At 44.8% G+C, this 12,161-nt stretch overlaps 1 protein-coding gene across 7 annotated transcripts in view; it reads left to right on the forward strand.

Moving 5' to 3' along the window:
• The window catches only part of LOC133347769 (glutamate receptor 4-like), an 85,040-nt gene that overhangs the window by 53,796 nt on the left and 19,083 nt on the right, over window positions 1-12,161 (forward strand). For 3 of the 7 annotated variants that reach the window (XM_061560352.1, XM_061560357.1, XM_061560358.1), the window contains exons 11-15: window positions 1,694-1,900; window positions 3,188-3,579; window positions 5,223-5,421; window positions 5,676-5,923; window positions 9,399-9,513. In XM_061560352.1, the coding sequence (XP_061416336.1) occupies window positions 1,694-1,900; window positions 3,188-3,579; window positions 5,223-5,421; window positions 5,676-5,923; window positions 9,399-9,513 (1,161 nt within the window). The other 4 variants (XM_061560354.1, XM_061560356.1, XM_061560359.1 and 1 more) reach the window with 3 other exon arrangements.

The raw sequence follows: 12,161 nt of genomic DNA on the forward strand, positions 1-12,161 counted from the left end.
GTGTATCTCTGTAACTGCACTGGCATGGTGTCGGGTGAGATTGGGTTGAGAGGTTCATGACGTCAGAGATCCTGGGGTGTTGGGGGGGAGTATTGACGTCACGCCAGAATGGGGTGAGGTTGTGATGAGTGGGGTGATGATGTCACACTACTCGGATGAGGTGGAGGCAAGGGAGTCATTCAGTCAAGAAACGTGGGAGTGTTGAGGGGAGGAGAGGAAGTGATGACGTCATGCGACAATGGGGAGATGACGAGAGGGGTAATGACGTCATGCAAGAGCTGCGGGAAGAAACAGGCTGGGTCTTGAAGACATCGTCTTCTTAGAGCAAAGTCGAGATTCCCAACCAGTAGGGTGCATTATACCTGGCAGGTCAGTGGAAGAGCGAATCACAATTGCTAATGGTTCTATAGCTAATGAATATAAGGAAGGGGAAAGTGGGCATCCCTAACGGGAGCCCCTTTCCAGTGGGAAATGGGATGGAGATTAGATCTCTTGTACGAGCAGTTGCCAGAGGGGATTTATATAGGAGCGAGCAAAGATATATACAAGATTGGGGTAAATTCATGAGAATCGTGACACGGAATAGAAAGCTCCATTCTACTGTCAAAGGATTTTTTCGCTGTTAATGGAGAGAGCGAAGCCCGGTTGTTTTGAGTTTTGGGTCCATCTAATTAGGGCAATCGGACGAGTGTTTACCTTTTTAAATCCTTTATATTAAGTTCACTTGCGCGCTTGCTTAGGACCGTGCAAATCTTTCGGTCGTTTTTTAACCCACTTCCCGTGATCCAATCGAGCTGACATTTTCCACACAGACTCGTTGTGCGTGACAATTAATGTTCGTGGAAAAAAAATCCAAAATGTTACACTTTTTAGGACAAAAATATTATATTTAATTACCAATTGCTTAATGCTGCCATGCAATCATCTGACCCATAGGTGGCAGCCATCTCAAGCCAGAGGACGAGAGGACTCTAGCCGCCACGCATATAAAGGATTTATAGTGAAAAACTGTTTTTACGGGTTATATTTGTTATAAACCCCGCTTGGTCGTGGTCGATGATGTCCTGTAGTATGGAGTCTAGTCCGAGGGCCAGGGCTTTGGTGATGTCTCTAAATGAGTTATACTTTAATATGTAAACATTAAGCACAGTTTAATATATTTTACCAGCTGCATTCAAATATTTAGGAATTGGAGCAGATGATGGGTAAGCTTCCAAATTATAGGCATCCAACATAAATTAAAGAAAACACATTTACGCTAAAGCTTATTGGAGACTGGGTTGGAAACGTTCAAACATTTGTTAAAGAAATCAAGGAAATGCTGTAGGGTCAGAAATATAAGTTCGAGTACAAATACAGTCGTATTCCTAAACCATCTTCTCTAAACAGCCCGTTTAAAAATTACATGTATATATTTTTTTACGTTACATCCAAATGCGTACATAATTATCACACTCGCATTTAAACATGCCAACTATACGCTTATTCACGTACACATTCTCAAATGCAAATGACCCCCACATAGCCTTGAACAGCTTGTTGGGGCAAGTGCTATTTGCTTGTACCTAATGAAGACCAGCAATGGCACACGAGGGGGTGGGTGGCTAGCATCACGCTCGGCCGCCTTTTTCTCCCCAGTGCTGATGTTGTGTTTACACACCCGCCACACAATCACATACACTAATGCACACAGGACGCCCCGTACTTCATGTACCGCAAGAACTACGAGCAGCTGACGGGTAACGATCGCTTCGAGGGATACTGCGCGGACCTGGGCGAAGAGATCGCACGTCACGTCGGCTTCAACTACCGCTGGAAACTCGTGCCGGACGGCGCCTATGGGTCCCGCGACACGGAAACCAAGATCTGGAATGGCATGGTTGGCGAGCTGGTGTACGGGGTACGGCAGATATGTCATCGCTCGAACCCTTCCAAACATGGGGACACACCATTCACGAAAAGAATATCCCTCTTATTCTTAGATTTTTTCGGTAAAGTCACATACGTGACTTTACCGAAAAAGTCACATACGTGACTTTACCGAAAAAACCTAAGAATATGAATCCTTGCAGTCACGAAAGCTTCAAATCTAGAATTAATATCCCTCTTGTCACGACAAGGGAGATCCTCGAACACACGCGATGCTCATTCACAAAGAAAGAGTGTATTGTTCATTGTCAATGAGCGAAATGTTCGTTTACAATGAGAGAACACTTTATTCATGGATGGCACTCATTCACAAAACCAGAACGTGTCATTTATAGCGCAAAGGATCACTTGTGATTTAAGCGCCATTTGTTAATTAAAACAATAGTGACACACATTCATGGCACAGGATAATGCACAGCATGCAGAAAACAGTAGATTTAAGTGTGTCCACAGCAGTATGGGTTTGTGATGCATTGTGGGGTTGTTCCCATAAGACTGTCCCCTAAATATTTTTTTTATCTACGTGTGTATTGTTGAACACGTGTTGTGTGCAATAGATAACTCTAACCTTATGATGACTTCCCCTTTACGTCATTGATCATTCAACCACTGATTACATTGTCATGTCCACACATTTGGCCATTCCTTCCTGCTTGTTTGCTCACTGTGTCTACCCCACTCTAATTTAATCATTGATCGCCTCCAAACCCATCATGTCACTGAACTCATAAACCACCCCATGCACATCTTCATAAAAACATCCCATTATCGAACCTATACATCACCACTCTTGTTACCCGGCCATCTCACGACAATTGCAGCACTCATCTCCTTCACCACTTCTTTAATCCCTCACCTCATGAACCTCACGATCATCTCACCACCCCACTTTTCTCATTCCATCACGTAAACATCTATCACGATTCACCTGCTACTCTGTCAACATCACTCCATCATCGTTCACCTGACCACTCTATCTATCAATCACCTTTGTAACCTATCACTAAATCCATTATCCTACCACCTCGCCACACCATCTCAACACCCCATTTATCTCATTAACCTCATCAACCCTTCACTTTTACACCTGATTGCCATTTATATCACCACTCTACCCCAACACTCTGCCACTCATCATGCCTATTACCTCATCATCCCACAACCTCACAAACCATCTCATCATCCATCATTATGATCACCTTCACATCTCACCATCCACACCATCAAACCACATCACCGCCGCCACACACTCTGACAGAAGGCAGACATCGCCATTGCCCCGCTGACCATCTCGCTGGTGCGCGAGGAGGTCATCGACTTCTCCAAGCCGTTCATGAGCCTGGGGATCTCCATCATGATCAAGAAGCCGCAGAAGTCTAAGCCTGGGGTGTTTTCGTTCCTCGACCCACTCGCCTACGAGATCTGGATGTGCATCGTGTTCGCCTATATCGGCGTGAGCGTTGTGCTCTTCCTTGTCAGCCGTTTCAGCCCCTACGAGTGGCAGAAGGCAGCCGCGGGGCCCGGGGAGCTCCCACCTCCTCCGCCACTTGGGCCTGAAGGTCCCCCCGAGCCTAACGACTTCAGCATCCTCAACAGCTTGTGGTTCTCCCTGGGGGCCTTCATGCAGCAGGGCTGTGACATTTCGCCCCGGTGAGATGACTGAGTGCATGTGGGTTCGTAGTGGTTAGAAGCAGTGGTGTGATGGTTAGTGACCTTAATCCTAATCCTGCTCATGACTACCAGTGACGAATATCGGAAACCGTTCTGGGCCTCTCCTAGGTCGACTCGGCCTGAAATGAGTACCTGGTGCAGTGTGTACATATTGCCACCAGGGAGACAAAGGTGGCAAGGTGTGGTGTTGGCCATTGACCCCTTGTGTGCCATACTGGCCTTTATAAGTTAAAGTTGATTTAATTTGCTCGTTAACAGAACTTGCCTCAACAGCCTTTGTAAAGGCTATACAGGTGATCTTTGGCTTTGTGTGCAGATGAGTATGTTTAAGTTGGGGGAATTCCTCAGCTGAAATGGCAGCATGGTAACCAAGGTAGGGCTGACCCAGTGGCAGTTGCAGAGCCTCAGGTTAGAGAAAGTGGCTGGCTCATGCGTCAGCTGCTGAGGAGGTTAAAGTAACGATCTGGATGGAGCCTGAGCACTGAGGAACGTGTAGGCCAGGAATGACCTGCCCCGAGGAACTGTTGAAGAAAGGGCAGTCATTGTGTGCAGGCTCCAGTACATGTGATCACAGGAGAGGTCCCACGGGTTTCGACGGGGCCAGCCACTAGGTGTCCAGACGTTCCTAAAACTCTTGGATGTGACTAAAAAACGTCAAAAAATGTTTTGCCGTAATTCGGGGTATTTGTTGTGTCTGTGTTTTCCCTCTCTTCAGCAAGGTAAATGTAATACTGATTATTATGATGGAACGTGCACAGTAGCACATGTACACCAGTTGGCTTAGTGCCGAGTCTTTAGCCAGTCGTTGTGTAGTTTTAACACAGTTATTGTGCAGTCGCATCTCTCTGATCTATGACAAAGTTTGTGCATCCAGACTGTGATTTCAATAATTGACCACCGGGCTCCATTCGCGAATAAGACGCCTCCAGCTTTGAACATGTTGGCTGCTGCTTGCCCTGTCCGGTGGTCCCCATTTTATATGACGGGAGATCTTGTAGTAACAACTATGAATAATACCCCCCTCGTCATTTTGTGATTATTCAAACCAATAGTCATCATTTATTTTTACGTGAGATTATCAATAATGAAAATGCATTTTAACAACCCAAATAACAGTACTGTAATATATTACTATAATAATATATTATAACACACACAGTATTTCCTCTTTAAGATAGCGGACGACTTGGAGGCGCGAGTAACCACAGACAAGTGGGAAGGCAGCCATTGCGGTGAGATGGTGCCAATTCCCCAAGCTCTGCAATCATCAATGTTAAGGTGTTTTCGGCCAATTAATGAGTTGTTTCCACGCGGGAGGAAACTTGTGCACCCGGGAGAAAAAAAAAACAACTCATGCATGAGGGGGGGGGGGGGGTGGGAGGGCGAATGCACTATCCTATACAGACCGAACATTTGCACTGCTGTTTTCTGGCGAGCCAGGGTATAGCACCTCGACGCCCACGGGAAAGTGAGTTTGACAACATTTGTGCAATCCACCAACCCTCACCTCCATAGTGCTGAATTACAGGTGTGTGCCACCATCGCCCGAATGTATCCATGTTTGTGCATCTAGGTGTTGTAGAGCCACGTGTGTATAGATGTTTGTCCACGTGTGCGTGCAGGTCCCTGTCTGGCCGCATCGTGGGTGGCGTCTGGTGGTTCTTCACACTCATCATCATCTCGTCGTACACGGCCAACCTGGCTGCCTTCCTGACTGTTGAGCGCATGGTGTCGCCCATCGAGAGCGCCGATGACCTGGCCAAGCAGTCGGAGATTTCGTACGGAACCCTCGACTCTGGCTCCACGAAGGAGTTCTTCGGGGTGAGATTGGAGACCAAGAGTCGTGCTAGGATGTCATCTGCTGTGGGGACAATTTTTGTGACACACAAGGTGAAACGTGCGCTGCTCGCTGTCACAGTTGTGCGTGGAAATATCTTCGTCTCTGTAATGGGACAATGATGGTGCAGTTGGACTCGAATTAGAGATTCAAATAAAACGTGCAAACAAATAATAAAAGAGATCCACCACCTTTCTTCTCATTCCCCTCCCACTCTACCTACGCTCCCTCTCGCCAGCGCTCCAAGATTTCTGTGTACGAGACAATGTGGCACTACATGCGCGCTGCGGAGCCGTCCGTTTTTGTGAAGAAGACCGGGGAGGGGGTGGCGCGTGTGCGCAGATCTAAGGGCAAGTACGCGTACCTGCTCGAGTCCACGACCAATGAGTACATCGAGCAGCGCAAGCCGTGCGACACCATGAAGGTTGGCGGCAACCTCGACTCCAAGGGCTATGGAATCGGCACCCCGAAGCGATCGTTTCTCCGGTGAGACCTACACTCCTGTGTCCTCTACAATAACCCCCCCCCCCCAACTCCCATTGGATTGTTTAGCAGTTGTGGGATGTTGGCTACCAACAACAAGGCAACTCCTATGACTAATTGGGAATGGGACGCAAGCGTAGGATTGATCACCCTGTCGCTGGCCGCCTTTGGGGAGGGTGTATAGTATGAAAGGCCGAAACACCCTAGGAACCAAAGGGTCACTACTGACGATGCGCTCCCCAAATTTCACCAGGCTCGCTGTTCATGAACTCTTGGAAGTGCTTGCACAAAGGATAGTAACATCTCATCCTGTGTTCTTTGGAATCTGTATTGTTTAAGGGTTTTGGATTTTAACGTGAACAGCAGAGCAGACGAAACATTAACTATGCTTCAGTTAATCTTGCTTTCATTAACAGCACACATGTACTTGCGTTTCTGTGAAACCATTGTCTCCTTCAGCAGCCAGCACTGTCTCCCTGAATGAACTCGGCCCATTCTTCACCCTCTTCATAATTTAGCAGATCAATCCTTCCCTACACTATGTTTGGCCCACCTCCCCCTCCCCCACCCTCCCAGTGTCACCATTTGAACCAATTTATTTCCCACAGTCAGTTTAATTTACTTGCACACTTGGTGCAATTAACAAAGAGTCTATATTATCCTCATAGTTCTGTCAGTGAAATCAGGGGATGAATAAACTTCCGTTCAAGAACTTCGCAGGTGGCAGGGATTCACATTGTCGTGTCAGAGAATGACCTCGGAAGGTGACATATCCACACTGCTTAAATACATGGCACTTCAATCGCGTTCTGTCACCCAACATTAGATAGAAGTCCACGGCAGGTCAAGAGTGGTTTACCGAATGTCAGTCATTGGATAGTGTATTCATTTACAATTCCACAATGCTGGCAAAGATGAAGTGTAGCTTAAAAGAAGTGTATGCAATGGACCTTTGTGCAGTTCTTGATTAAAAAAGAAAATATCAGTTTGAATAAACATCAATCCTGTAGAGTTACCACGATACTAAGATACATCATACAATATGCAATTCACGATAATGATATCTATGTGGCTAACTGCTGTCGTGTTGTAATTATCGTAGCTCATTCAATGTTTATTTCATTTTGTGAAAATGTTTATTCAATTACAATGATCAAAGTTCAAAGGAGTAATTCAAGCTAAATAAATAGCATTTGACTATTAAATTAGCGTTTCGTAAAAAAAAGTTGGAGTAATTAATGGTTTATTTATTATATGACTGCATCATTTTCTGATAGCATGTACGTTATAAATATATAAAGTTGCAAATTATTAAAAGGTTTGTGCCAGCTTATGTTCAGTGAACTGCAGTTGAATAACTTTGAAGCAAACAAACACAATACAAGGAAAAATATGAAACAACATTACAAAATGAGGCAAAACTGATAACATTGTGGAATGTAATATTGTAACGTATCATTAAACATCGTGGCAATCTCACTCTCCAGTGTTACATATAAGACCGAGTGAAGAGAGCGTAAGTAGTTCTCATGGGAGTGTTTTCTAATGCGATGGTGCAATGCTGATTGTAGGAGTTTATCTTGGCCGAGTCACAATAATTACCAGCAATCAGAGACAGCACGATTAGGTTAAAATTAAATGTTTGTATATTGCATTTGTTTTAAATACTTGGTTGATCTACTTAAAAAACATCACGCCCAACTGGAAAATATTCCCCAAGTCACACTTACAAATTATATTTATCCTGGTATCTTGAGTGCATGGTTCAACAGGTTAAAAAAATGTAAATTTCGATTTAAAGCTTTCGTGACTGCAGGGATTCATCTTCTTGGTTCTTTCGGTAAAGTCACGTAGAAGGGAAGTAATACAATAATAAAAATAAAACATAATAAAATAATAAAAATAAAACATAATAACATTTCGATTTAAAGCTTTCGTGACTGCAGGGATTCATCTTCTTGTTTCTTTCGGTAAAGTCACGTAGAAGGGAAGTAGTAATAAAATAATAAAAATAAAACATAATAAAATAATTCTCACGACGTTTCGGCCACAACACAAGTAGCCGTCCTCAGGTGAAGACAGGTCTGTCGAGGCGACAGCGTCTAAAATAACACCACCACGCTTGGAGCGACTCTAAGCTTAAATAGACGCTCCAAGCATGGTGGTGGTTTCTTTTAGACGCTGTCGCCTCGACAGACCTGGTCTTCACCTGAGGACGGCTACTTGTGTTGTGGCAGAAACGTCGTGAGAATTATTTTATTATGTTTTATTTTTATTATTTTATTACTTCCCTTCTACGTGACTTTACCGAAAAAACCAAGAAGAAGAGGCTGCAGCATTCATTGAAATTATCACCTATTCTGATACTGTATGGCGGAAAGAAAATGTATTAAATGATAAATGGTTAAAGCATGGACCCATCTCCTATTCGCTAGCCAAATGAGTCTTTAAAACAAGGAATGGCAATGGACTACAGGCATATCTCTTATAGTGCTCAGGATACATTCTTGGTAAACGGAGTGCTATAAGAAACAGCATTATTATCACGATCCATCGGCAAATAGCCCATAGGTGTCCACTGCAAATGTCATCATTTGATTCCACTTTCCGCTGTCTTGTGCCAATATGCTCAAGTAGTGTGCATCTTTCTGGCACCAACCTCTTATGTCGTCAAGTCATTCTCTGTTAGGTCTTCCTCTCTTTCCGGTTCCTTCAATTTTTCCGAACAACACACTTTTAATATTCCTGTTGTTGTCCATCCTACAGATGTGTCCAAATAGTGTATGTTTCCTTTTCATCACTTGCTGCATCAGGTGTCCTGTTCTATGTACAACCTTCGATTAGCACGGTTGGCTATGTACAGTGGGAAAGAAGTTCTACAGACGTACGGTACATTTGACGAAGTAATGTTTTCAATTAGTGGATATTGCTGGTCATGAAATGTATCTGAAACACGTGGACTGACAAACAACATGGAGAACAAGGTGTCTGTTCAAAAAAGTAAGTGGGCTTGGGCAGTACGCATCACTGAAAGGGATGATGACTGTTGGTCGTACAGGACATGTTTATTATATTACTTACTGGCAGTGACGATTATGATATTTACGGTCATTTCAACAAAAGTAAGTTTTCGTAGCCACTCATAATTCAAGTGTGGTTTTCAGGGTTGCATTGCACGGTAAGAATGTATTCACGAAAGCTTTCGTCATTCACTGCAGGAATTTACCACGAGCTGAATTAGATGCCCATAATAGTGCGTGGTTCAACAAGCCACAGCCCGACCTGGAAAACCACACTTGGATTTGCAATCATGTTCATGTAGCCAATGAAATGTGGTGATGAAGACGATGTGTATGACAATAACCGTGTTCAGTCTGATGATTGACGATGCTCATGATGATGGCCACATCGTTCGGCCGTGAGTAATGATGATGGTGATGATGATTATTATTGTCTCCCTGCCGCGCGGTGGCTCAAGGAGTGCCGTGAACCTGGCTGTGCTAAAGCTCAACGAGCAGGGCCTCCTGGACAAACTAAAGAACAAGTGGTGGTTTGATAAGGGCGAGTGCGGGAGCGGGGGCGGGGACTCAAAGGTGCGGCCTCGCCCGGCCATCGCTTCCTCGCCCCGGCCCCACTCTGACAATCGATTAATCGACTGGAGCTGCAAAGGGAGCATCGAATAACTTATGGAAGCCAATTGGTCAGTTAATCCATCATTGGTTGCATAAAATGGCTTTAAGTGCTTTAACATTTCCCTTTCAGGCAATAATCCATCGTGGTAGTTTAGAGAAATAATTACCAGCAATCAGAGGCGGCAATGGTTACCCCGGCATTTCTTTTTGTAAAAACGTAGTTGCTGGATAATCTAAACAAAGCTGACTGCAGCTTGCCCCCCTCCTGGGCAGTTGGGACAGCAGCTTCCAATCAGATCACAAACAAGAGACTTCAGTTGAGTATATGAGTGGGATCTGGAAGTGAATGTGTGACAGTTTTATGTTATCATGTAGTAATACTGTTATGGACCATGATGGATCCTTGAGCGATTTCAGCAGATTAATGTCTGCGGATTAATTTATAGTATGTAGACCTATCATTGAGCAAAACGCACTCTTCAACAAAGTCTACTTTGATTGGCTGAGAACTCTTTCACTTCATTCCATTGCCAAACAAGTTGCTCGTGGTTAATGGATCATTACTGGCGATGTTTGCTGACGATTTCCGAGAACATTGACCTTGTGGATCCACGTAGCCTTTAGTTTCCTCTGAGTCAATGCAAAGGGGAATGTTAACACTTCAGGTTTATTTTTTTATGAAACTGGATCCTGGTCTGAATGAGGTTGAAGAAGGACTACTCAAATTTTCTCCAGTAATCGCGAACAAGCCACTACGAGGCACACATTTTGTGATTCCGAGTCATTGGCAGCATGAAAATTGTGAACAGAGAATATTGGTAAAATTCGGACAAGTGCGTCATGAATGGGCTTAACGACTGGCCGATGTCAGAAACGTTAAGGCCGGTAATTTCTTATCCCCCACCAGCCCTTGTACGGCGTTACAAGCCACACACGGAGAGGGCCGTTCCACTCGGAGTTATCAGCAGCCACCATGAGTGGCTTTAGATGCACAATTGGTGGTTACTCTGACCAGCTCGGTGGCTCGATTTAATCTGGTTGGGTATTAAAGAAACTCGGCTTTTTATTTATTGGACCTGAGTTACTTTGACTCAATAACTTGATTAATTGACCTGAATGTGCTGGGCTCTGCAGTTTCATGAACTCGGCTGACGGTCGATTAATCTCTCTGGGCAAGCCAAGTTGCTCGATGGATCACCCTGAGCGTGAGGGCTCAGCAGTCGATTAATCGCGCGGAGTGCTCGAACGCTCGATTTATCGGCCTGGCAATGTAAATTTGCCGCAATAATCGGCGGTGACACGGACGTCCGCTTAATTGGCATCTCGAATAAATCACTCGGTTGATTGATAGTCCACTACCATCGAATACATTTGAATCAAGGTTTGCATCAAACACAATTTAGTTATATCTTGATACCCAAAACGTAATGTAGTAATACTGCAATGATATTTTACAATTTTCTGTTCAGTGATAAAATATTCCCCATTTTGATAAACGGGTTTGGCCCTCGCCATCGCAATATGGAATTTCGAGCACCGACTCGCGGTCACTAACGCTCGTTTGAGACACCAGTAGTGAGTTTAATGTTATACTCGGTTCTGCTAAAACGGCGTTAACATATATAACACTGCTGGATGGATGCTGTAATCAATGGGTACACCACCACAGTCAATTGGCAGGACACGTGTGATGAGGTAAAGTGTGGGTACGGAATCCTCTATAGCAGGGGTGGGGAACGTCCGGCCCGCGGGTCGTATGAGGCCCACGAAATCATTTGGTGTGGCCCTGCCAAGGCAACTGCAGGCGGGACTCGAAATTCAATAAATCTAGGAGCAAACCTGGCAAAACAGTTGCGGGTAGCAGCAACATCGTCAATACCGGCTAACATCACACGCCTCGCCAAAGAGAAGCAGTTCCAGCCATCGCATTAGGGGTGAGTTAATTAAATGTTTGACCAAATATAACGGGCTAATTTTTAAGTTGATAATTTAGTATGGCCCGCGAATAATGTTATAAATATCCAAATGGCCCTTAGCAGAAAGAAGGTTCCCCACCGCTGCTCTACAACAACGTATGGCAAGCATAGAAGAGGAAACCCAAGTCCCCTCTCGTGGGGCTCCCTGGAAGTCCCCATAGTGGAGGTCCTTCTGCGAGCAGTGGCTTGAGCAGGCAGTCGTAGGCCTGAACCCTACCTCTGTTTTTACCTCTTTATTTTGTGTTACAATATCACTTATGTTGGGATACTGGTGCATTGGTTCACCAACTGTGAATAGGTCCTGAACCCTGCCCCCTTCACCATCCCGCACTGACCGGCACGGTGAAGTATGGGCAAATAGCCTTATGACCAACATGGCATGGGGACGCGTTCATCCAGCAGTGGATTGGCAAAGGGCTATAGTGCTATACATTCTTTGAATTAAACATTTATCACTTATGTTTTTAAAAAAAATGTGGGTACTTTGTCTCGGTGCCTGGGTGGCACAGGACACTCTGCCACCTGTGCTTAAATGGATTCTCAAGCGCAGTAACTTTATTTAGCTGCATGAATGGTTTTCAACCTTTTTGGTATGGCCCCCCCCAAAAGTAGCCCAGCCTCCACTTTCACACT

The sequence above is a fragment of the Lethenteron reissneri genome, chromosome 26, assembly GCF_015708825.2.
Source record: "Lethenteron reissneri isolate LAM-NWPU_2019-01 chromosome 26, ASM1570882v1, whole genome shotgun sequence".
In the NCBI taxonomy this organism is placed as follows: Eukaryota; Metazoa; Chordata; class Hyperoartia; order Petromyzontiformes; family Petromyzontidae; genus Lethenteron; species Lethenteron reissneri.